At 41.2% G+C, this 27,400-nt stretch overlaps 1 protein-coding gene across 1 annotated transcript; it reads right to left on the reverse strand.

The window, feature by feature from the left end:
- Nucleotides 1–27,239, reverse strand: xxylt1 (xyloside xylosyltransferase 1). Its single transcript, XM_085247355.1, has 5 exons — nt 26,814–27,239; nt 24,759–25,386; nt 18,257–18,404; nt 11,494–11,626; nt 1–2,656 (listed from the first exon to the last, which is right to left on the reverse strand). Exons 2-5 carry the CDS (start codon nt 25,293–25,295, stop codon nt 2,260–2,262), a joined length of 1,215 nt encoding a protein of 404 aa, XP_085103481.1. The 5' UTR covers nt 25,296–25,386; nt 26,814–27,239; the 3' UTR covers nt 1–2,259.
- Between the last annotated feature and the right edge of the window lie 161 nt (nt 27,240–27,400).

Here is a 27,400-nt window from a genome sequence, read left to right on the forward strand (position 1 = left end):
TTCTGTTTATATCAATAAAGCATTTTATTTTCAATTGTTTCAGTAACATGTCCTGTAACTCCAAACTGTAATTGGTGCATTAAAGAAAACTTTATTTTTCTATAATCTGTCAGGTGTAGTTCTTAGAAAGAAAATCAGAATTGGCAACAAACAAACAAAAATAACCTGGAATCAGAAATTGTGTGAGTGAATCTCTAGACGATACACATATAACATTTTTTTAGATGATGACACAAATAGGTTTGTATGTGTTAGCAGAGTACCAACAAGAAACTGATATACAAGTTTTTAGTTCACACACAAACCATCACATGGATGTATTGTATGACACTTACAGTACAGCTGTTGGCAGAGGTCCATAAGACCAAGCTGGAACGTATGGTTTCATCCTTCCCTTTAATAATCCATCCTTTCTGGTACATGACTGTACTTTAAAAAATTGTACATGCTTTCTGATAGATTATCAATATCAACCATTTTATGTCATTTTAAACACTGTAATGCACTGAAACTGATAGTGATGTACACTGATAGTGGCAATCCCAGTAAAACTAATGTAATCATCATGTAACCAGTAAAGCCACTGGCTCTGTTAGTAGTAAAACAGAAAAAGCTATAAGGTGTTGAGAACTGAAGACATTCTTTTTATAGTCTTATCCCACGGTTCATTTTCTCCTCGGCAGCGTGCTTCAGTGCTACATAAAGCGATTAAGTTTCTGATTAATATCGAGTGTTGACATTTCTTTGAATCTGAGCAGGACTTCATTGAGCACAGCAAGAAAACTGAAAAGTGGGTCAGCATCCGCAGTCACGCTTTTGGCCGCAACGCTCCTTCAGAAACGTGTCTGAATGAAGTGGGTCTGTTTGGCCTCGGCTACACTGCAAACACGGGGCACAAACAACAGCCTTCAGTGTCGTCATTGTTAATCGTTATCTCTCCAATCCCTGTGGCCAGCTCTCTGCTGTCTCCCCCCACCCACTCACTTCTGCTTTTCTACCTGTAAAGACGTGTTTGAAAAGAGCTGTGGCTGACCCACAAAGTCCACGAAGAGCGATCCCTCTGGTTGCAAGAAAGAAAAAATACAAGTAATTGACAGAGATTAGCCCTCACCTGCTACGGTGTGATGTAGGCTGAACTTGGGACACTGAAAACTCGACGTGTCGGAGAATGAAGCGAGCCGAGGTCGGTCTACGCATTTGCTTCACTGCATTAATATTTCAACATCAGTTAGTGATTTGGGAGTTACTGCGTTAAATACTGTACACTACTTGGTGTACTTGATGCTCTTGTTTTTAAGTTTGTTAAACACATAAACTGAAACTGTAAATATATAAACAATAAACCTAAATCAAACGTCAACACTGCAATTTTTTCTCTCCACAGAAATAAAAGATGCTTCTCCTGTGACATCATTATTGCACTGCTCAAGAGCTGTCTGCCACATTGGATGCAGTTGCTAGGGAAACATATATTCCCCAACGAGTTGGCAGCTGACTCCTGGAAGTGGCTGGCTCTTGCTGTGTGAGCTCTGTTTCATAGAAGGAAACGCACCAAAAACCTCACAGTGATTGCTTTGGTTGCTCGCAGATTTCCACAGTTGCCCGTACTTACATGATGCTGTCTGCAAACACTCGCTAACTACTAGCAGAGCTGCAGTAAAATCTGGAAAAGTGTGGCGCACCTTTCATGTTGTCACTGCAGCTCAGGCCAATATGCTACCAGCCAAAGCAATTCCAAGGTTTTTGCCAACCAGGAGAGGAATACAGTTTTCCCAAAGGTTCCCAGCCTGTGTGACTCGTGCTTTAGCAATTATTTTTCAAGCAACCACTCACAACTCCTTCACAGCTCCCTCACGACCGCTGGTTGCCACACACCAGTCTGTACGCCTGTGTGGCTGGGGTCTAAGTCACATCCAAACTAGCAAACAAGTTTATGCGTTTGCGGAACATGAAAGAGCAGTAAAATCCTTCTGCAGTGACGGGCTCAAATCCCACATGGACCTGTATACATTACATCATAATGTCATGTGTGTAGTACCGGAAAAAACAACCTCCTGTTAATACACTACTCTGTACGACTGTAATGCAGAGCTGTTTTCACTCATAATGGCGACCTGTGCTAAAACAACTTCCACAAACACCACATCTTGTTGGGGGGTGGGGTCCCCTTGGCCAGCAGGGGGCAAGATATCTGACTGCGGTCACAAAAGGGAACTGCCATAAAATGAAAACAGTTGTAGTATCAAGCCAGTGTAAACCTCAGTCGTCTGGTATAGGGGTGTTACAGTTCCCATGATAGATATAGACAGGTCCATCGCAGCGATAATACAACTGAAATATGTCTCCGTATCCGTGATCCCTCCACCAGGTGCACAGCTGCCGGTTCCAGCCACACGCCAAGGAGTAAAACAGTTCAGGATGCTCCATTCCGATCATGGTAAAGAAGTCTTGATCACCCAGGTGGCCTCTAAAGCGATACTGGTCTGCTAGTTTGGCCACATTGCTGGGCTCCAACAGCTTATTGTAAAGAGCCGAGGACCTCATAGCACCTAGGTCCAACAACATCACACCGCTGTTGAAGCCCGGGAGGCCGTCAGGAGGAGGTTCCCCGACTCTGGTCTGAGGGTTCTCCTTCCGGTACTGCCAGAAAGTGTGCCTGAGGAAAAAAGAAGAGGTGCCAGAATAAGGATGGGTCTGCATGTCGAAGTGCATTTGGGCAAAATGTGTGTAACAGTCAAAACACTAGGTTGAATATGAAGGGTTGGAGGTAAGGGAAAGTTGCCTTTTTTCAGACTGATGAATAAACTGATGACTTCATTTGAAGAAGAAACATAAGTAGTCATGACCTTTTCTTTCCCTCATGCATTTGTCAGGAAAACTATTGCTGTGGTTTAGGCGTCCCTATCAAATTTAGGGAGATCAGGATTTTTATGCTGCTGCTTGTACCATTTTTATTTTTAGGGAGTGGGGGTGGGGATGAAGTGTTTGCTTCAAGAAAGTACAAAATGCTCCTTCTGTGTACTGACAGCTGGTGCGAAGATGTTTCGTGCCAACTGAAGACGAGGATGAATGGAAATGTGCTCTTACTTGCTTGCTTGTGCACACGTACACACAGATACAGCTTATTCTTAGTTTGGGCCACAGAGGAGGAAAGCTACAGTAGATGAAATAGTAACGCAGAAACAGAAAACAAAATTAACCACTCATTTAATTTCTGCTCTGCTGACTTTTTGGATAAATAAATGCATGTGGGCGGCAAAAAAATGAAAAAGAATAAATAAAAATCATACACAGTATGCATTTGTCTTTCTCTGTGTGTGTGCAGTTTGATCAAATCTTGTGGGAGCAGGAGATTCTGAGTCACACTTTCGTATTATTGCTGACCTATATTTGGCAGCTGTAGCTTATCCTCACAGTTTTATAGAGTGTGGTGGTTAGTGACTGGGGACTTGGGGCCCCTGTGGAGTATTTATCATTTTAAAGACATTCACTGTGTCTACGTGCACTGCACGATGTACGTGCACTGAGATGCATCCAGAGTAAACATGGTGAAGTCAGGGAACATTTACTTTTCTGTTTTGCTGCTCTGAGGGAGTAAGTAAGTAAGTAAGTAAGTAAGTAAGTAAGTAAGTAAGTACTGAGTAAAATACATTAAGAACAATAAATTGCATTTTCTTCAGCATCATGATGGCCAGTAATGTATGACTTCTATCTTACTAGTTACAGACATGACAAATAAGGCAACAGGACACCGTCCTTTTTTTGGACAAAAATGCATTCCAGAGTTTATGTGAAGCTAATATTAGTCAAAATTTCCCTGTTCTTAGCTGTCAGCGAAGAACAAGAAACTGAGGGTAGACAGCAGGGTCAGAAGCTGGCAAACACCATGAAAGCATAGATCCATTCTGCGTAGTGTTAACGATTCGGTGGTGGCGGCGTACGCATCTTTTGATGGCTGCTTCCAGCAGAATAACATGCCACATGTCACAAAACATCTCAAACTGGTTTCTTGAACGTGACAGTGAGTTCACTGCACTCAAATGACCTCTACAGTCACCAGATCTCAGTCCAGCAGGGTACCTTTGGGATGTGGGGGAACAGGAAATTCGCATCATGGACGTGTAGCCAACCAATCTGCAGCAACTGTGCGATGCAATCATGTCAACGTGGGAGAAAAAAAAATCTCTGAGGAATATTTTTAAGCATCCAAGCACCTTTTAGAATCTATGATACGCAATGTTAATGGAGTCTAACCGGGCACTGGCAAGGCATATTCCCAAGAAAAGCCCTTTAAACTTTAATGAAACGTTCCGCTCTACGTTTGGAGAAGGTTAGAAAACTGAGCAAATAATAGAGAATGGCTCTCCATGCTGTGACACAAAGACTTTCTCTGGCTTTGTACCAGCACACTCACACCACATTCACTCAAAGTGAGCAAATAAGCTCACTAGCTCAGATTAGGGCTCATACTCTTCACACCTCCGTCCTCTCCTGCCTTGAATTTTCACTGCCAACCTTTCAAATCAAGTGTCTCTCTCACTTGTGAAAGAATGAAAAGCAGTAGCTGGTGACAAGGGCAGTCTGTGCTGCCATCCCCTCCAAATGCATGCTTCTGCTTCTTCAGAATATGAAACAGCCTGGTTTCTGATAACTGCAAAAAATGTGCTAACCGACAGAAGGGAGTCTGGGCTGTGCAAATGAAAAGTCCGGCCCTTTTCGTCTGTAGTTGGGATACACAAAAACACATTAAAATTCCAGGATGGATGCAAAAGAGACGCTTTAATAGAAGAGATGATAAAGAGCTTAATTTTAGAATAGAGTCATTAAAAAGCATGATTAAAGTCATTTAACACCGTCATGTTAAACAACGTTTGGCAATTCTGTTGACTGAATGAAGGCATCATGGTAGACTCGCTGTTCTTGATGATGATGCTGACCGCCAGATGCAAAATCTAATTTTATTAAGATCAATGACAAAGTGTCTCAGTGTCCGTGCTACATTAGTCATTATTTCATATTAAGCATTCGGTATCATCTTACAGCAAAAAGGGGAAACATGTGGGATGCATCACACAATGGAGCCTCAAAACACAAAGCTTAAAGAGAGCAATTCCCTCGCTGCTCATTGTGTGCGCCCGTGGCTGTGACACTTATGTAAGCATGTCTCCGGGGTTTTAAAACATTACGACGACAGCTGCAAGGGAAGAGGCACGGGGCATTTCTTCCAATAATGAATTTTTCAGGGGCAGGATGTGCTCTCAGTGTGGCTGGTGGGAGGATGTATTCTCCTGCATAATGCTCGGTCCATTAGCACCAAAACGCAGTGTGAGCTGAGAGCCCTCTCTCTGCTCGGCACAGGAAAAGAGGACGTGCACTCTGCCTCGCTAATAGCAAGTCTCAAAAATTTAAATATTATCAAGTCCATTAGCTAGAGGCCAATTAACAGGACAGCATGCAGAGATGACAAACAGATAACGGATAGGCTTCTCCAATGTTCACTCAGTCTGGGTTAAATGTAATTAAATAAAAGGCTTCTTTCTTTTGGGGTGCAGAGTCAGTGCTACTTATTTAATTTGGATCATGCATCCTGACATTACACTGGTCCTGACCTGTCGCTGCAATTGGAACAAAAACAAATCCTCGAAACAAAAAAAGAGAAAGAAAAACAATAAAAACTTGAATCTCTGTATTTTCTATTGATCTCAGCCAGTGGCTTCAGCAATATCCTCCAGAATTTCAGTGACGCAAAAGCTAACCGCTGTCAACACTTTCAAATTTCCTTTAAAAAGGAAAGAGGAGAAAAATCAATTGCAGCTCGGGGAATGTGCTTTTAACCCCCACAAACTGCAAGAGTGAGTGAGTCACATGTCAGTGCAGAGACAGACACTGAGCTTAATGTGGAAAAACGTAAGTTGATATACGATTTCTTGGTATTCTGCTGCTGAATAAGCCTGTCCAGGCCCACAGGAGGACATTAGTGGGGATTCCCAGTGTTGGTAAACCACTGGGAAGAACAGAGACACCAGATTTACTGATTAGCATGCACACACAAACACTGCTTTTCCACTGATGGCACTTCTCCAACACACATGACAAGCAAGCATCAATCAAATCCTGAGAGCAAACAAAGCATTACAAACAACATATAAATGTGGCCATAGAAACGCATTCGCTACAGAGGAATTTAACTTTGGTTGGCGTGAGTTATTAGGGGTTAGTGATAAGATTAATGCACAGGCATTGCAGAGAAGACGATATTAATATCACACTTGTCGCCTTCAATATCACGTGCACTTGAAATCTTAATCTGTAACTTCACGTTGACAAGATTTCCTGTACTTTATCATACACAAGCACTCTGTGTACGATGTGTAAGCCATGTCTAAAGAAAAGCCTGAGAAATTGCTGGAAAAAATTGGTAAATGGACTGATTCTTATATAGCGCTTTTCTACTCTCACGGAGCACTCAAAGCGCTCTATACAACATGCCTCATTCACCAAATCACACCCATTCTCACAAGCACTTTATCTACACATAGTGCTTTCTAACGACATTCATACTCCGATGGATGCATCGGAGAGCAAGTTGGGGTTAGTATCTTGCCCAAGGATACTTGACATGCAGACTGGAGGAGCCAGGAACCGAACCACCAACCTTCCGATCAGTAGGTGACCTGCTCTACCTCCTGTCTACAGCCACCTTAGTGAAGGGTTTAAAAATAGTGCAAAGAAAGCAAACCTGTGACTTGTTATCCTTATTTGGCTTCTTTCTAAAATTAAACACTTTTTGATTAATTGTTTTATTAGCACACAATCTTCAAGAGCCCACAGGAAACCACCTGCCCGTGTTTGTACCAGTATAGCAGCTGCTCCTGCATGAAACTTCCCACCTGGACTTGGCTCATTGAGTCTCACTATCTCACACACACAGACATCGACACAAACACACAAGCACACACACAGTGACGTCCTGTTTTGATGCTGCACTGGAGTGGAAAACAGTGAAGTAGTCTAAACGGACCTGGTGTGTTTGTTTTATTATCTTGGAGAAAACTGGGGAAAAAAAATCAGCTGAGGAACAAAGAGCCTGAAAATCGGGGGCCCTTGTTTACCTGTGTGTACACACACACACACACACACACACACACACACACACACACACACACACACACACACACACACACACACACACACACAATGACTAAATCAGTGTACAGAGCTTGATGTGAATCTTCACAGAAATATAATTACCCTTTGCAGAAACACAGACCTCAACAACTGTGATTGGTCAGTTTGATAGTAATATGCAGTAGTGCAGCAGCAGCAGCAGTGATTAGCACAAAGCTTGTACCTTTCTGAAACAAAGTAATTATAGGCTTGCTTGCTCATTAGGCTATGCAACAGCTGGTATTTCGTCAATGTATCCATGCATTTGTCAGGTTTTCCTATCACTGTGTATACACTGAAGTCTTCTCTCCTTCATATGTTCCACTAAAAGTAACCATTTTTAAGATTTATTAGCGTGCAGCTCAGTTTCACTTCTGTGGGTGCAGACACCAGTGAGTACGTTAAATACTGGCAACCCCTCATAAGTATGGCAATGCAGCTACCCATCACCCTCCCAGCAGACACACTTACTATGTTGGTTTGTTCTCAAGTTATTGCATTCACAACAGTTTCAGAAAACTTACTCTGACCTTGAGGCCGAGGTCACTGAGATTCAAACTCATCCAAGGTTTCGAATAGATGCACCTATGAGCCTTTCATTCATAAAGTTCAGAAATGCAACGGTAAGAAAGCCAATAAAGGAATGCTGAAAAGACAGAGAACCTGACCAGACATCTGTTACCACATCAGCTTATTTTAACGCCTTTGTATGTTAATAAAATATAATGAGCATTTAAGGCAGTGTTTTAAAAACATGTTTGCAGAGCCGAGGATGACGGGAGGAAAGAGATTCAATCTGGAGCGCCACATCGGAGCGCTGGATCCTCATGTCCAAGAGGATTTAATAAATTTCCACTGCCTAACGAGGGCACTCAGAGTTTTGTACTGTATGAATCAAACTGGCGTGTTGCTGGATTCTGAGTGTGAGTGATGAACAGTTTGTTTACTCCTGGCAGTTCTGAGAGAGAGACAGGAGATAAATATGAATTGCAGGACGAGAGCACTTCTTAACAGGTGACTCATCGTGGTTCCTGCCAAATCCTCAATTATTATTCTGGCATGAGAGACTCAAAACAACATTTTCACCATAGTTGTCATAACTTGGCCTTCTAAGTCTGACCTCATAGTTATGCCACTTGCAGAATCTCATTTTAAGCCAGTTATAAATCTGACTTATAAATCGGAGCAAGTGTAAAGTCACAATCTAGGACATTCCTCTATCAGCAGGTTTGACAACACAGCTTGTAACACTGACATCATCTCATAAACTTTACAACAAACCAGATTTTAGATCGGACAGAGTATTTAGGGACAGTCCGCCAGACCTCTAAACCATTTGACTAACGTAGTAAAGGCCTGTTACCACATGTGGAGCCCTTTTCACTGTAAAAACTCTCCAAAAATTTCCATTTGAATTTCTGTATACGGGTGCTTTCAAAAGGACCCCTGCTGGTTTGACTGATCGTTTTATTCCCAGTGAAAAACGCTTCTTTTTCCTTCTCCACAAAGATTTTTTTCTTGTATTTGTTTTTTAAATCGTTTTCTGAATCTTCGCTGTGAAGTGACAACAATTATTTATGAACTGTGTTATTTCTCTTCAGTTCACCTGCTGTTTCTTGTGTATCTCATTGGACTGTCAATCAGTGGGTTTAGTTTTCAGATTTCAGTGTTGGGGAATTTGTCTTTTCTTCATAGTTGGAGAAAAGATAAATGACATATTAGTACCAAGCCTTGCTGAATGGTGAAACATGCTTCTAGAAACAAATCTATTAACGTGAACCTTTAAATCGAGGTATAGTTAAGACCTGGGTAGCCGGTCTGATTGGTTCAGCTGAGGTAAAGTCCAATACACCCTTAATAAATACCAGATATGCAACAAGTGCTCGAGGTTCAAGTTTCAAGTCCAGATGACAATATGAAAATAATAAACTAGCAACACTACTTGGAAACGATGCAAATAAGTTAAGCGCATTAGGATGATGCTGGCACGACAGAGGTGAAATATGAGTCTCTGCAGATATGAGAGCCTCATTTCCCCTCAAAGCATTTCCCCTTAAACTGTGTTTGTCTCCAGTAAATGAAGTTAATTTCTTCCATAGCTGCCAAACACATAACAGAGATGTCTTTTTCCAAAACCCTGAAAAGGATGCAGTTTCATAAATCAAATTCAAATTAATTTCAGATTCTGCAGGAATTTCGCCTCATGTCGATATTTCACAATCCCAGTGTTTCATTTCGCATGAAAATCCTGAAACTACAATCAGAAAGGCTGCTTAATTTCCTGTTACAGGCTGCATTGCAACTTTTTCATTTGTGCTTGTATCTGAGAAAGACACACAGCGTTTAGGTTCCTGTGAATCAGTCTGGACACCAGACCTCTGATGTTCCTTCTCACTTAGCAACTGTGAGAGACACCAACTGTGAGCATGCATGTGAGGCGCAAAAAGGCTGAAATCCATCTGGGGTCAACAAGAGCGACTGAGATTTGTACAGCGTTTCAACTGGTTATTAATATTTCATTAAAAATGTGGTATGTACACTTACACCACTTACAAACGTATGTATGCACGATCCCGATCAATTCAAGGGTTGCTTGTCACCTTCAGGGACTTTATACTTCATTTGACAGAAGAATTAGCAGATGAAGATGAACTTCCTGCTTCCTGTCTTCTCTCTCTACTTTCTATTTCTCTCCCTTTCCCTTACTTTTTGTCAGGCCAGTGGATTAAATCATGTTAATGTCACACTATCGGTCGAAAGTGGTACTGGTGACCAAAACACATATAAAACAGACATTGATATGTATCCATACGTGTCCACATCTCCTCAGATCTGACATGGTCTGTCCACATTCAGGTCCAGTCCGAAAAGGCTAGGCAGCGCCTGTACCACCTCCGACAACTGAGGAAGTTTGGGGTCTCGTTGCTTTCTGTATGACTTTCAGTGTCTCACATTATTGTTGAAGAGTTTTGGTCCACTCCTCTTGACGGTGCCCTTTCAGTTCATTGAGGTTTACCTGCATTTGTTTATGCGCTGCTCTCTTTTGGTCCCAACACACTATTTCAGCCAGGTTCAACTTAACATGAAATAAAAAAATAATAAAATAGTTTGGAACATTCCTATGCACCTCTGGGTTTTTGTCACAGCCGTGCGGCCCGGGATTCGAACCCGGGACCTCTCACACTCTCATCTATCCAAACGACATTATTCCAGATGTCTTGTGGTCCATTTAGATGCAGCTTTGCAAACCTACGCCGTGCTGCCGTGTTGTTTTTATAATAATAATAATAATAATAATAATAATAATAATAATGGATTGGATTTATATAGCGCTTTTCAAGGCACCCAAAACGCTTTGCAATGCCACTATCGAACCGGCGACCTTCCGGTTACAGATGTGCTTCCCAAGCCCCTGAGCCACGGTCGCCCCATTTTAGCAAGAAGAAGCTTTCCTTTTGCAACCCATCCAAACAAGCCACACTAATCTAACATGTTGAATGAGGCCTGTAGAGTCTGAGATGCAGCTCTGGGATTTTTGCAGTTTCATGAGCATCGTGGTCTCACCTCGGGGTGAATTTGCTGGCACGTCCACTCCTGGGAAGGAGTGTTAAATGCTTTGCACTTGAGAATAGTCATTCTCACTGTAGAATAATGGACGAATTGTTTGGAACTGGCCTTATGACCCTTCCCAGATTGATGAGCAGCAACAATTGCTTCTCTAACATCACTGCTGACGTCTTTCCTCACTGGCACTGTGTTAAAGACACACCTGAACGCTCCAGACCAGAAAACTGACAAAACTTCTCAATTAATCAAGTGCACTTAGCCGTTTATGACCTTCTTATATGCTCTTTGTTAAATACATACTGACACAATATAGTATATGCTGTGTGCCACTGTTAATCTGAGGCTGTAGTTATCACATTTTTAGACCTGCTAGGAACAGATGAATTTCTTTATTACATCCAGACATACAAAACCTTTGAATTGAAAGAGGGTGTAATTTGTTTTTGTCAGACTGACACCTGAATTTTACTTTGGCACAATTTAAAAACAAAGTGAGGATGCTTTCTCGCCAAAAGTCAAAGCCCAGCAGTCGAGTCTCTCCTCATGACAGATGGTAGCCTTTGATCTAGCCTGAGCCGGAAATTATACTGACGTATTGAGCGAACACTTGAAAGCAAGAGCGCCGAAGTTAAAAGCAGAGAGCCTCACTTTTATTCATGTGCATGTCAAGATGCAGCAGACTGGTGTCAGTCTGAAGCTTCCAACGACTGGCAGGTTCAGATTTCCCTAGTAGGTGCTCTGTAGGTCTGCACTGCTTACCTGTATACTGGCTGCATCTCTCTGGTGATCCCTATAACTGCTCCTGGAGGAAACCGGTGAAACTCCTGAAAAAGGTCCCTGATGTTGGTCCTGTACTTCAGGTCCAAGTCAAGCTGCACTATGCGCGTCAGACCTGAAATGGAAACACAGAGGATAAATGCAGAGACTAAGTTGAACAGATAATGGAAATAGATTGTCTATTTTAAAAATGATCCCAAGAAAATGTACTTCTGAGTAAAATCTCCCTGAAGGATCCATTTCCGTGACCACTAGCACATCATTCAGCTTGGATAACAACATTTAGTGAGAGAACTGGCCCTTCCAGGAATACCGAGTTAGAGGAAATAAGAGCAGACACTGACAGAGGTTTTGCTCCGAGGTGGCTCGTTTGGCCTCTCTCTGTGCAATGTTAGCACTGACCTAGAAATGAGAAACATGCACGAGAAGAAAATGTGGAGAGGAATATGACGAAACGTGAACACAGTGGCGTAGCATGCAGAGTAAATGCTTAACACTGCATCTTGTGGTCTGGGAAAGAACCTGTAATAACAGTAACCAGGATATTCGAGCCCTCATCAGTTCATTGTTTCAGCTTCCTATATTATTCTGGTTGGCATAGTGATGAAAGGATGGGAAATGCTCAGGAATGAGGCACTGTGCTCACAACGTTATTATGAACTGATGAAAACTTGTGTCAACTTCGGATGTAAAGTCAACGATGAACACCTACAGGCTGTCGAGTTAACAACATCTAAAGCCGATGGACTGAAAAGATGTGGCGACTTTCTGAGATCCAGGACACTTCAGAACATCATTCTCGTTTTTAAATGTCTGGTGATTAAATGTCTCCTCAGTCTTACTAATGCGGTCGTACAATGAAAGACAGTGACCTTATTTATTTAATGTTGCTTAAGTCACTAGAAAAACTCAGCTAGGTCACACATAAACATATTTAAGTGCTTCTGTCTGTTAAAACAAGTGACGTGAAAAGACGATGGCTCAGCAGTGCGGCAGCAACCTGTTTTCTGTGCTCTCCAAACAAGGAAGCTGCACATCACAATGCCCGAATGTGCTGTGGCAACACAGAGGGGCTAGGAAGCGTAATCTCTGCGTGGTCAGCGCTGTTTGTTTGTACTAACATGGCTTAACGAGCGTGAGTGTAACAGGAAGAGGGCCTTCAGTTCTTACAACATCGTAATGTGGTGGGTTTGATGTTGGACCAATAACTCAACACAAAGTCCTCTAAAGGTGAAAGCGGAGCTGCATGTTTTCAAATCAACATTTATCTTTTTGCATTTTTGAGTAATGATAACACAAAGAACCCTGTTGCAGCTCCTACATTGCTGTACGTCTTTATATTATTATTGTATATTATTATCTAGAGCAGGGCGATATGACCAAAAATATTTATCACGATATACATTTGAAAATTTGCGATAACGATATGACTGACGACATAATTGACACTAGACAAAATACTTTACAACTTCACAACTTTATTAGTGCAAACCCCCGCCCCCCCCAAAAAAACATCAATGTATTTTCACTTAAACAAGCAGCTGTTCTTTATGTGCATTAAAGTTATATAAACATTTTACAGTGCAAATGCAAATTCCTCGCTGACAGTTTAACCAAAAGGCATTTCCAGTGGAAACTGGCCGACATATCCTCAGCATAACCATGTATAATATCCACAAAACTTAAAAAGAGGTTATACACACACAATACAGTAATATTATGTTGAAGCACAGTACGTAATGCTCGCCTACGATAGCCATAATGCTCCGACAATCCATCAAGCGGTGCGACTTCGTAGCTTAGCAAAGTCGCACTAAAACATTTGACAGATTCTCGAGCGCCGTGTACATAAAATCGTTTCGAGGTCAGTAAACACAACCAGAATTCATACATAAGGCACACGGGATTATAAGGGGCTTTGTCGATTTCCAGAAAAGTCAAAGGATTGATTTTAAATGCCCCGTATTTTCCAAACAACACGGTAATAACGACGGCCCGCTAGCATGCGCTACCAAAAATAGTGCTTTGTTGTGTATCTGACGGATGAAAGTTAAACCAGTTCCACACCAGTGAAGTTGCAGCATTTTTACAAACCAGTTCTGGTTCATCTGTTTCATTCAACGAGCCGCTTTCGCCCTCCACATTCTCCGTTGCCGCCGTGCTTTTTCCGCCATGTGCGTATGAAAACAAAGGCACTGCGCATGTGCGTTTTACCCATATTCTATCGCGATATTTCATTTTCTTATCGTTGCCCAACATTATACCGGTATTACCGTGAACGGTATGATATGGCCCAGCCCTATTATTATCTTTAATTATTTATAATTATGCTTTCATCCTTCTTTTAATTAAACAAACTATGTTCTTGTGCTGATTTGTAATTCCTTTTTTCCTCCCCTAATTGTCATAGTGATTGTTGTTCTCACTTAGGTCAACATCTGTTGTGTTTAAATGTGCTACACAAATAAACTTGACATCGTCTTTTTCCCCCTCTACATCTAAACCTAAATGTATGGTTTATCCAACCAACATGGATTAAGTCCATGTTGGTCCCAAAGGCAGCTCTTGGGAAATAAAGAAACAGATCAAACTTTACTCATCTCATTCTTCTTGCTTCCTCCACTTCTGTACCATTGATTCATTAATGCTCAGATATTTGAAGTTTACACAGCTACATTCTCGCCTGAAAATATGTTAAAAGTTTTTTTGCGACCCAGAACGAGAAATAAGAGTAATATTAAAACTAAGTAGCTGCCGCCATTGTTGGAGACTGGACTTGGCTAGGCCGCGCTATGAATACTGGGATATGGTTTTTCATTTTTGTTGTCCGGGTGGAAAATCAGGAGAAATTTTGGGAGAATGGTGGCTCCGGGAGATTTTCGTGAGGGGCACTGAAATTCGGGATTCTCCCGGAAAAATCAGGAGAGTTGGCATGTATGAGGAGCACATCATTATATACCAGCTAGCCCAACTTCAGTAACCCTACAAACGTCACTGCTGTTTAGTTTCCTGTCTTCATTTATGTTGGAAATGATAGCAGAGCTGTACGTTTGAACTGTTTCAGAAATCTCTCAGTCAGAACATGCTATATCATGTTTAGGTGGAAACTAGCGAGCTAACTTCCTGCTAACTTCTAACGCAGTTACATTTAATAAATTCTGTTTTCATGGATGCCTGGATGTTAAACTTAATTGTTACACCTGGTAAAGCAGCAATGCTGATCATTTTATTAAAGATGAAAGAATTTAGACAGTTTTTAATTCTCAGTGATGCCGCAGTGTTGATTTGACTTTGGGACCTGAAGAGACGGAGTTTAGGACCCAGATGACTCTGCGAGGCTCCTGACTACTGTAGCCGTAATCCTCTAAGCCATGCGGCTTCATAGCTCACCAAAGTCGTACCAAAACATTTTTGACAGATTTTTTAACGCTGTGTACCACATAAAATCGATTCGACGTCAGTAAGCACAACCAGAATTCATACATAAGGCACACTGTCGATTTTGGAGAAAATTACAGGATTTTAAGTTCACCTTATAGCCCCAAAAATAGGGTACTTCAAGTTTGAAAGCGGTCAGTGTACACATAAGTCAAAACTTCAATGAAACTTTTATGTGCATTTGCTTAGTTTGATTTAGAGATGAGGACGAGATTTGTTGTATTTTTGTTGAAAACCTCTCTTAATTATTAAATTAATTAATTTCTTAAACTTGTATGTACTAATCTCCAAACAGACTGAAGGCATCTTTAACGGTATCTTTATGTCTAAGATATGAAACATAAATTAAACGCACTCATATAAAAATAGTAGGAAACTTCTACATTGTTTGTTTATTTCAATTTAATTTTCTCTACATAAATAATCTTTTGAAAAGAATCCATCCCCGTATGATCAAAATACAAAACTCTTTCCCCCCCCAAACAGTTAAACAAAAAAATATTGTTATGTGGAAAATATGTGAGTTGAGGTCAATCTGGGCCAGGTGTGTGGGTGCTGCTTTCACTTATTTACTGCAGGAATAATGTCATTAGTGTGGCTTAGAGCCTGCCTGAGGCTCTGGTCAGATCTGGTCAAACTCAGGCACAGCAACAAAACAACAGAGACATTGTTACCTAACATGATATATATTTATTTATTTTTAAAGTAAGAAAGTGGGTCAACCTCATTAAGCTGTAATAATAGCCTTGATGTTAGTCTATTCGTATGAGACGCTGTTTTCTGCTTTTACCAAGATTCACTAGAAAATGCCACCAAAAGTACGTTTCCTGATTCAATATAAACGGTTTACTCCAAACAACGAGGTCCTACAGTCACAAACAATAAAAATAAAATGGAAAAACAGGACAACAGAAAGCAGCTGTACTGCGTTCACAAACTTTATTAAGTCTAAGTGACAGTATTTTAGGCTTGCAAACGGCAAAACTGTAGACTTGAAACAAATTCCTGAAAGTTACTCTCTGCCAGTATGACGCTAATAAGGTTAACATGTTAGCTAGATTGATGAACTCAAACCTTAACCCGTGCTGAGGATACTCAAGTCAGTTACTTGAACACAGAGTTTCTGGTGTTGTTCAGTGTGATAATACAACCAGCTAGGCTCCACCTGGGTTCAATTAAGACGCCTTCAAGACACCAAACAATTCACTGAAACTGAGCAGCATTATTACAAATCAGAAAACCTGCACACATTAAAATGTGTGATTTCACTGGCAGGTAGGTATACAGACACAACCTTAACCCTACTAAAACTGTCATCGATATGTGTGACCCTGTGTCAGGTCTTTGCTAGATTTTTACATGTTTCTTAATGACATGACTTTTAGATACTGTTCATCTGGTGTAGGTCGTTTTTCGGGCTTGCCGCTTCTTTTATTCTCCCCTTGTCCAGTTTCCTCAAATTTTTTAAGGACACATTGTACAACACGCTGAGATGTGCCAGGTTTTTGGCTGAGAGCTCGTTGGGAGTTACCTTGTTGGTGCAAAAATACCAGTTTAAGCCTGTCAAACTGTGTTATCGTTTTCAATTGTTATAGATTCAACTAAAGAAATGTTCTTGCAATAGGCTGCTGCCTAAAACAAAGAAAAACTGGAAAACCATCTCTCAAGACCACTTGAAAAAAATGACATCTGGCATCTTGGAAGCAAAATATAAGCAAATGAGAGGTGACTCAAAATCACAGTTTTCAACAAAACCGCTGCTTCTTCCTGGGATTCAGTTATCATCTTTGTCACTTTTTCAAAGCGGTTCGCACATTAACAGTGTCACTTTAACCCTGTGTGGAAAACAAAAGACGAGGTCGCAGCAGAGACTCAAGTAGCAGCACGTTTACCTCTCGAGGGGACACAAAAGCACGTAACACCTTTCCCCTAAACAGAACAAGTGTTTAGGAACCTTGTCATTAATTAACAGCTTTCCATTGTGCAATTTTATTTCTCGCCTATTCTCAAAGGACAGAGAATACATAGATCTGTTTTCAAGACATTTAATGACCTGCATGCTACACTTACATGGTTTTGATGTCCTCATGAATTCTTTATGTTATGCTACTCTACTGTAGCATCAGTGTGGCGTAACCTGTACCTCAATTAATAAAAATTAACATAAGGACCTCAAAAACATTTTGCATTTCTCATATGCGCTGATGAAACATTTTCATATTCAGACTGTGTACAGGAAAGCGTAACAGTGCTGACAATTTCCTCCATGAATTCTCTTTTGAAAACAGCAACAAATCTGACAAAACGTCCATCCTTCACACTTGTGCCACTAATCAGAAGCTTCTTTGTCTGCTGCTTATCTCACGCAGTGATGAGAGAAACAGTTACATCAAAGACTGGTGCCTAGAAAACAACCCTGCTGTAGCTTTGTGCATCACATACTCTCACCCCCACCTGTCCCAAAACTACCACATTATGCCCTTTCTAGATAAAAGCATTCTTTAAATAGAAATGTGTGACCACGTGGGCACACAGAGCAGACGTGCAACACATGGTTGATCAATAAGCGCTTTAAGGACACGATCTCCAGCGAGATTTTATTTGTTATTTGAATTATTCGCTTTAAAGTTTGAGCAGTCTAACAATTAGACAGTTGGATGAATGACGTCTCTTAAAATTACTTAAAGGCTCATCTCTTCAAGCTTTCACCTGAACAACTGCCATCACCAACCATCAAGCTGAACACGCTTCAGCTTCATCCCTCTTGTTCATGTTAGGATAAATTTAAACTGGAATACGGAGTAACGTTGAAAACATTTGAAAAATGTAAGCTGTTCTCTATTGTTGATCTCTACTGCATGCCCCATGCTGCACATCCATTGAAGTGATCCACAACAGTGCACAACAGAAGAGATCTCTGCCCACAGTCAGCACCCACACAGGAGGCACCGGTATGGACAGTAATGACAGAGCACATCCTTCCTTCCTCACTCCCCAGGGCCTCTGCAGCATGCCACGTGCATGTGAGATACCTGCCCAACCTGCTTTTTTCCAGCTGCGCACCAGCAAATTAAAGAAGTGAGTGACTGAGTTTATTTAAAGCTCGGTACGCCAGAGAACTAACGCAGACTTTTCTGACATATCGTCACCCGTCAACAACAGCTTGCGGCTCTATATGTGAAACATGATCTGTTATGTACATTTCTCTCCTCAAGCAAAGGAACAAAGTAATAACTGAGGCGACGGTTGCTGTCAGATAGGATAAGAACTAAAGGGACTAAATGGGATAAAATGTTCCACGTCTTACTTTCAGGCATGATGTGATGCATAGCTACGGACAGAAAGAAGATGGCGTCGCTGTAATAGGCTCCGGAGCCAGCGCTGAAATGCTTCTGCATGGCTTCCACAATAGGGAAGAGCTTCTGAGTCAGAGCCACGACGTCATGAAACACCACCTGCAGGAAAATATGAACAAAATTGAGTCGTGAAAGAAAGCTGGGAAAATAATATCGTTTTCAACAACTGGTGCAGCTTGAGGCCACTGTCTGCATTGGACAGGTTTAGTGAGCTCATCACCTTTAACTTCCCCCGCTTACCGTGTCGGTAACTGTCTACTCAAATGTTTATGTCATACTGAAATCCATTTACAGCACACTAAGCTATTTGGACTAAATTATGACAAATACTTGAAGCAGTGAGCAATGCTGAGCTATGCACTGTGATAAGGATCAGGGGTGCATGGGATATTTTCTAAGCAGAAGATCTGGACTTGAGCTAATGTGAAGTAAAGTAATGAAGAACCTGCCTATTAGAATGACCCAATGAAGTAACGCTGACTCCACTATGGAAGTTCTGCTGAAATCTTTCCGTTTTGGTGATTTCAGTTCAGACGATGGCTGCAAACAGCTGCACCAGTCCACGACCCAAATTCCATTAGGTGCTGCCTTCTTATGCCCAAGTTTCCCTTCATGCTGCCTCTGCAAGCTTCAAATCCCACAACATCTTGTACAGTAGATATCTCTACAGATTAGGGCAAGAGGATTTAAAAAAAATACACTAAGTAGTGATTATCATTAAAGTGTTCTTGCAGGAGGAAAAATAAGTAAGTCGATTTGGGCTGGGCTACTTTCTGTTAAGGCCAGACACGTGTCAGTGTGGCGAAAAGAAGTCTTAACCCGTTGCAATTACCGGGACTTGTGCACTGCAGGGTTAGACGACGTGCATAGAGGTTTTTAAAGTAGAATAGTAAGCAGAGACTTCAGATATCAGGTCCTTTTTTTCTCTCTTTAAAAAAAAATGAAACAGGCTCCCAGTTTGGATTTAGGAAACAACACTCTCTTACAAGATTAGACTTAAAATGATCCTCTTTGATAGCAGATATAGTTAAGACTGCATCAGGTGACCCTGAACCATCCCTTAGTTATACTGCAACAGGCTTAGGAAGCTAGGGGACTTCCAACGAGCTACTGAGTGCTTCTTTACTCACCTCTTTTCTCTCTCTTTGTGTTTATACTTTTGCATTTTATCATGATTAATGATTAAATGATTCAATTAGCAATTTCAGCTCTCTCCCATGATGTCCCGTTAGAGGTTTCTTCCTGTTAAAAGGGAGTTTTTCCTTCCTATTGTTGCCAATTGCTTGCTCAGAGTCTCCCCTGATTGTTGGCGTTTTCTATTCTCTCTAATATTGTAGTCTCTTCACCCTACAATATAAAAAGCCTTGAGGCGACTGTTGTTGTGAGCTGACGATATAAATAAAACTGAAATCTTAAAGCTTCAGGCAGAACATTTCATCTGTCGATAACTTGCCGTTTTAAAGCTGAACAGAGCAAAACAAGGATAGGACTGAGCAAATAAATAATACATCCTAAGGTAGCCCTGCCCTAAAGCCTCCCCCATCATAATTTACAGTTACAATTACATTGAATACAACATGAAAGCATTGACTGAGACCTTAAATCTATCAGCATTCACTGAGGTCACAGATTAAAGGAGCTGTATGGTGTTTTTCCCACTAAAGGAATTAAAGGTTTAACTGTTTTCAACATACAGACGATATTTGATGACCTCCCCTGTACCCTTAAAGACGAGCTCTGACACCACAGCATACATCAAAGACGTAGTTTTAGTCCATTAGTATAGTTTCTGGGTTTTCTCTCCGTTTTGGCCTCCCGTCCACACTGAGACGGTGTTTTGGCTGATGGAAAACGCAGCGTTTTGAAAACGCTCTTGAAAACGCATACATTTGGAAACGGTGCTTTCACGTTGCAGTGTGGACAGCAAAAACGCAGACTTTCTAAAACATGATGCAGTCATGTGACCAATTAAACTAAGATAGCAGAGGGCGTTATACAGCAGTTGTTTAGCCCTATTAAAGATTAATATCAGTCTGTACGTGCTCCAGATAGCTTTTCTTCAAATTCTTTAATTCTCACTCGCTTTTGCAACTTTGTACTTTCGTGTTACTCGCAGCAACAACTCCACCTCATTGTTAGTCCATTTTAAAAACTCGCTGCTTTTCCTCGACATTCTGCCGCGACGCTTCAAAGAGCCGGAAAGTAAATAAGTGGCAGACAGAAATGAGGCAGGTCGAATCTTCTTGCGTTTCACACATTAGTGATGTGCGATACCACTGATTTCCTTTTCGATCCGATACCAAGTAAAATCCAGGGTGGTATCGATGATACTGATCCGATACCGATACTCTGTACAAACACTTAATGTTTCATTGTATTTAATAATACAATATATAAACTGCATTATGTAATTGTAATAATAATAATATGGCATCATAATGATTACATTACTTGCTCTTATAGCTTAATGATGCAGAATAATCCTATAGAGATAAAAAACCTGAAGTTGTGCACTATTTGAGCATGTTGCCTGCCTGCAGCACTAAAGGACTCTGTGAGAGACGTCTGTCTCGCCCTATCAGCACCTGTCCCTGTCCACTCCTCCTCTTCGGTTCGCCTCCACATAAGCTCATCATATTCTGTGATATGATTTACTCTGAGGTGTTTGACGAGGTTAGTGGTGTTGCCACAATACCTCACTGTCAATGTGAACGCACAACTCTGAAAACGACTGAAAACAGTGTGGACGCGGAGCGTTTTCAAATCTATCCGGGCTAGTGTGGACGTAGCCTTAGAAGGCCGAGAGGCTTTCAGGAGGTAAAGAGTTAAGGGGTTAAATGTATTGTTCAGGTGGATTTGTGAAGAAAAGGAAAGAAAAAAGGTCATAAAACGTCCCAGGTAATCTATATTGGTACAGGGAAACCTTATCAATTCCCAGTGCAGGCTTATGTGAAAGTACTAAAATACTGTGTCCTGGTTTAATGAACAGTAGTTATTTTTGCAACACACCCAGTTCCAACTTTCAAAGCCCCAAAACTTCACACTGTTGTGTATGTTTATTCTGACACTCTGACTCATAAAATCTTACCTGTGGCACATAAATGGAAAGCCAGAGAGTTTTCACTTTTGTTTGACCGACAAAAACCAAGCAGAGAAACTCGAGCACATCATTCGAGCTCTGATGTTTTAAAATATCAGTTGATCGAGTAATATTAGCAGTGAACTTGAAAGGCTGGACATGTTTGGCAGCCGCCGTGTTGCTTTTGAAGGCGTGCCAGGACTGAGCAAAAGTTCCTTTTTTGACTTCTGTGGCCTGACTTGAGCAGCGCTCCCTTCAGAGAGCACAGAGCTTGAAAAGATTCGGACTTTGCACTTACTTAATGAGCAATAACATGTTTTTGAATGAAAAGCTAGAGAAATGATGAACATATGTAACATAAACATGGAGGATGGATGCTTACAAAGTGGATTTAATAATGTGGACACAAAAGTCTCTGTCAGTATGACATTAACTTCAGGAATATGAGACATTAACCTCGTCCTTGAACCTGAACTTTACAGGATAAATAGAAATCAGTGACCTCAAAAAGCCTTCTTGAGTTTTATTAAATCCATGTTATGAGTTGATCTTGTGTTTCCTAGATCCTCCTGAGCGACTTGTTATTGCCTTTTATGTCCTCTTATCAGCTGCAGAATACTAACACATTGTACAATGGCTCTGACACAAAAACACTGCCATTAGGACGCAGATATTAACCCAGGAATTATATCACAACACTGCTTAATTCCCGTGAGCTGTTAGCACTGCATGAGACACTGCTCAAGTGAGTTCCATGAAATATGGTTAGGGAGTAAAGTGCGTAACCTCTAGGCAGCGTGACTCTGCAGTCTCTCTGCTGCAAATGTCAAGTGGGCCATTTAATGTGCTGCTGCTGGGAAGCAATGTAGCCTAAAATACATACTCATCTAATCCTCGTGCTCCTTAAAGTTAAATCATTAACAGGAATGAGCCTCAAGATGAGCAGACAAGGATGTCAACACTGCCCTTGTCAGACCCCGAGGAGTCTCTGTCCCATCTAAACTGCTGGTATACGTTTCTGCCGCTGTCTCTAAGCAGGAGAGACAGCGGCTGTACTCGTGGCGGTGACGGCAGAAGGCAGTTTTATGATTCATGATCTAGAAACGTTTTGTTTTTTTAAATTGCTGGTCTGGAATGATATTATGAGACTGATGAGAAAAAAAAAACGACTTTGAATGTATGGAGCGTGTAGCTTGGATTAAAAAAACAACAACAACAACAACATAAAGCACTGTCAAGATGTGTTTACATCAGACTAAAGGTGAGAGGGCACTGCAGTACAGAAAGTACAGAAACGTCTTCACGTGAGAGCATACTGAGAGGAAACCAGGGGAGAGAGGAGCATGAAGCATACGTGGCAAGCCAGAGATGTTTGAGATAATTGCAGATTTGGGGAAGAGGTGGCTGGCCTGAAAATCTGTGCACAGCAGATGAACAGTATCTGAAAGTCATGTCTAAAAGGGAAAAAAACAAAGCAGAAAAGACCTGAAACAGGACCTGAGAGATGGATCTGGTGCTTAGTCGATCCATCTACTGTTTACTAAAGCCTGATCACAAACAGTCTCAGTGGAAGGGTGGCTGTAATGAAAGGAACAGGAGGAAAAGGCTGAAATACGTCAAATTACACAAGAACTGGACTGAAAACCAGGAGGTCAGGAGAGAGGTACAACAGTGGAGCTGCATTTCAAGCGAAGGTTTTGGGGATCTTGTCAAAAAGTGATGGAATCGTGAATGCAGAAAAGTGCAGTCAGACTTTGCTCCACCATTCAAAATCATCTGTGAAGTCTCAGATTGGCAACTTTAGTTTTCAGCGTGACAACGATCCCCAACACACTGCTAATGTAATAAAAGCAAACATGGAGAGAAAAACACATCAGTCATCGATTGGCCTCCGCAGAGCACAGACCTTAACATTATTGAAGCAGTGCGGGGTCATTTTGACAGGGAGCAGAACAAAGAAGAACTCTGAATGTCCTTTAGAAGCCTGAAGTCTACTTACAGAAATGGGCAGACAACTCACCCAAGTGATTTCAGGCTGCTTTGAAGATCGAACAAATACTGACTTTGAAGCTCATTAGAATTGTTTTTCCCCTTCTATGCTGTACTTCCATGTGTGTTTGCACATGTTTCAATGAATCCGTGCACCCATTTTCCTACCCAAATATAAAGATATGAGTGGTGGCTCAAGACTTTTGCACAAAAGTGGATCTGTACAGTAAGAAGGACATAGAACTGTGACAGAAATAGTAAATGCAAAAGGAAAAGAAAATACCCACAAGTCAGGTTTAGCATTTCCGCACCAACACAGAGGAACTCTTGTCTGACCAAGTCCCTGCTAATGCTTTAAGCAAATATAACCAAAAATGGGTTTTTGACACAACATTTTTCTAATATCCATGCAGCAGTCCTCTGAGGACTTAGCTCTGCATAGTAAAACTTGTCCACTAGAAAAGTCTGAGTACGGTCTGATTGCAAAAGAATCATTTGAACGGGATCCGATCCAGCCTGCAGCCACTAAACTGCCAAGATCCCAAGCCGAGCAGATCCCTGACCAATCCCAGCAGGAATGCGATCAGCCTAAGATAAAAGAGCAGTGGAACATCCACAGCAGAGGTTTTATAAGATGAGACATTCCTGAGAAAGGAGGCCCTGCCTGTCGAGGAAGATCTGAAAAGGGAGATTGTAGTTTGTAAGCCAGTTTATGATGGTGTGCTCTGTGAGAAATACAAAACAGGAGAAAGTGGGTAAAATATGCATGTAACAGAAAGAGCACAAGAGGGGGGAAATAATCCTGTTTTTTGGCAGGAAGAACACAATAAGGGAGGGATATTCCCATGTGTGAGGCATCAGCTTGGCAGGAAAACACTGCCCCCCTGTGTTTCAACTGTAAATAGCAAGTACAGCCAATGTGTTTCTTAAACGGAAGGATTTTTGATTAAAAGGTCAAGTAGCTTCACAGGAAGCGCACCAGTTCTATTTAGTGATTAGTCAAGGTGTTACAAAAGTTAGACATTTCTATCAGAAGCTCCCTTTAAAAAAAAACAAAAAAAAACCCTTCTCACTCATTCAGTGCAAAAATATAAATACCATCCCAGAAAGTGTGTGTGGATCATGAGCATTTTGGGCTCTAAAAATAGGATCTGCTACCCACAAGAAGAATTTACATAAACATATTTTTCCCTCCCCATTAGAAATAGAGATATCTTAGAAATATAAATCAAGCTGAACACAGTCTGTCAAGTGTTTAACTGCATAAATCACTTACTCCTTTGTTTTGTTATTAACAAACTAATATGTCAAAATAAATAGATACTTGGTCAGAAACACTAATAAATAAGTTAACGGCATTTACTGGAGTGAGTGTCGAGAAATACCTCGTATTTAAACGTTGTGTCAAGGAAAAGCTCCAGCAGCATCCTCTTGCCCAGTTCTTGGCTGGCCTGGTCACTCACAAAGTGGAGAACCAACACCTCTCCTTCCAAGAAGTGTCCGTGTTTTACCATGGACAGCATGGCCACTCGGAATTTATCCTGCAAGCTCCGGCTCTTGTCCACTTTGGTGAACATCATTAGCACATGGTAATGTTGGTAACCAGCCTCACTGTCCGCTTTCCTGGACGTCAAAGCGTCGCCGTCTTCTTCTACACCTCGCTCTTCCCATCCTTGCTCCTTTGGCTCGTCCGGGTGCGAGAGCCTGGTGTCCACGGTGAGGTCTGCATCGTTTCTGTTGGTGTTGTGACTGGCCTGGGTCTGCTTGATCCTCTTTGTGGTGCTGGAGAAATTCTGTCTCTCTGAGCCAAAGTAGTAAAAAGCTACAACAGCGAGTGCAGCAGCCAGGAGAAGCACCAGCTGATAGGACCTGAATGTACTGATCCTACCCATGATTCTGGCTACTACCCTTAAGAAGCCCATAACTCCCTGCTGGCGTCATGAGAACGGGAGCGTGAGTGGGAAGATTTTCAGCATTTCATGATCTTTGATTTCATAGATTTTCCACATTCTCCTGCAAGAGTAACAAAAACAAACATCTGCTTTAGTTTTAAGCTTTGGCGTGGACCATGAAACTAAATATCACCTATCAGCCAAATCTAAGTGAAGCATTAAGATTGATGATCTATTCTGGCTAAGCCATTAAAAGATCTTATTTCCATGGTCTTATAAATTCATCTTTGAATGTTTTTCATTTTAATTTAATTTTTAATTATATAGCACCAAATCACAACAACAGTCGCCTCAAGACGCTTGAGCACTGCTATTCCAATCCTGGGATATGCAGCAAGATCCAGAGTAGAGTCGGTGTTGGGCGGCATTATTATATTTCAATAATATTAGCCCCCTGAAAAACTGACCATACCACAAACCACTGCTGTGCTTTAACTTTGTAATGCTCAAACTGAGGCTTGTCTTTCAATGTGACACAACAGTGCTGTCAGTTGAGAAAGCATCACGCCAAAAACAAACAAAATCAGTTTATAATTTAGAAAAAGAATTGTTTATGCCCACAAAGCAGGAGATGGATACACAAAGTTATCACAGTGTTTTCAACTGCGAAGAAACAGAAAAGTGAGAAGTTGCATCAAAAAATTCAAAGAGAGTCACAGAGTACAGAACAAGCCTGGCAGCCTGTGAAAGGTTTCAAAGACTCTGGAAAGAGAACAAGTGAGAGATGTGTCTAAAGACCCCAGAACAACTGCCAAGGCACGAGTGAATGACTTAGCCAAGTTGGGAATTGTATTCTCAAAGAAGAAAATCAGCAGAACCCTGCAAAGGAATTGGACTGCATGGTTGAAGATTAAGAAAAACTTGACTTCGGATGAACAGATATCCTTAAGACAGACTGAAGTGTACTAAGAATAACCCGAAGAAAGATTATGCATAGTAGAAGCGTGTCAGGTGAGAAGAAACTAGAGCACCGAAGTAAACATTACAGGCTGGTCTGCACAAAGCCTGTGGGTTGAACTGAAGACCAAAGTCCATGCCAAAAGACCATCAAAATCTAGAAACTCACCAAAGAGAAGAATAGGCTGGGATTGTTGAAAACTACAACACACTATTACCACCAAAAAAAAGACTATTATCATCAAAGGAGCTATTAATTTTGACCCCGGTAGTTGTTTGTTAAAGTAAGATCATGTAGACATCCCAAATAAAACTAGGGTGCTTGGAAAATCTGCTAAACATTCCTTGTCCTGTTTAACAGCACTTAGGAAATACTTAAAAAGGCAAAATCTTTCATATAGGGGCTAGTAATTCTGTGCTCATCTATGCGAGTGTCTTGATTTTAACATGTTATTCTTTGGATCAGTGCATTACATAAAGAAAATAAATCAAATTAAATATTGTTGTTGGGCAAACAGTGATTATATTCAATGTAAACACCAACTCTAACTCCAATGATACAAAATAAAACACAGAAGTGCATCCACTTGCCTGTCTCATGTTCTTGATCTCTGTGGTTCAACCATATCAGCTTATCCAGGGAGTAAGCTGTCCTGAGATCTCCTCGGTTTAAGTGGCAGCTTCTGTCTCATTTACTAAATTGCCTCCTCACGTTTTGAAAGATAAAACTAAGACTAACACTACGGAAACCTGTTGACATCCCGCCTAAAACGGGTGCTAAGCTAGCCAGCAACGTGCCTAGATGTGGGTCGTTGAGTAGCCACTACAGCGATGATTTTTCAGCACACACATCAAGAGAATTAATCAGGGTTTGCTTGTTAAAATTTTCGCTGTATATGCGCAAATCGCTGTCGCCTGAAAACGATTTGTGTATAATAGCATAGTTTAGGGTAAGGAGGTAATAGACTGCACTAACATCAGATGGAGAAGCCACCAGCTAACAGCCTAGCAACAGAATCATGTGACACAACCTTAAACACACCCACCTGGTTTCAGCCGTATTCCGACTCGTGTTGCCTTTATGTGGTGTAGGAAAAATAGAGCTATTTACTCTCCAGTGCATTTCTCGTTTCAGCTTTATGAAACACTATTTCGTTTATTTTACAGAACATTAGTCA

This window comes from Mchenga conophoros, linkage group LG15 (genome assembly GCF_057382185.1).
Source record: "Mchenga conophoros isolate Kocher_MC1m ecotype Shallow Benthic linkage group LG15, M_conophoros_male_GT1.1, whole genome shotgun sequence".
NCBI classification, from domain to species: domain Eukaryota; kingdom Metazoa; phylum Chordata; class Actinopteri; order Cichliformes; family Cichlidae; genus Mchenga; species Mchenga conophoros.

Excerpts from the sequence above, each read along its gene's own strand:
- xxylt1 (XM_085247355.1), bottom strand. The coding sequence starts at position 25,295 with ATGGGCTTCTTAAGGGTAGTAGCCAGAATCATGGGTAGGATCAGTACA. Across the intron at positions 18,405-24,758 it reads ACACAACGTTTAAATACGAG|GTGGTGTTTCATGACGTCGT; the intron begins GTATTTCTCGAC and ends ATTTTCCTGCAG. Across the intron at positions 11,627-18,256 it reads GCATCACATCATGCCTGAAA|GTCTGACGCGCATAGTGCAG; the intron begins GTAAGACGTGGA and ends TTTCCATTTCAG.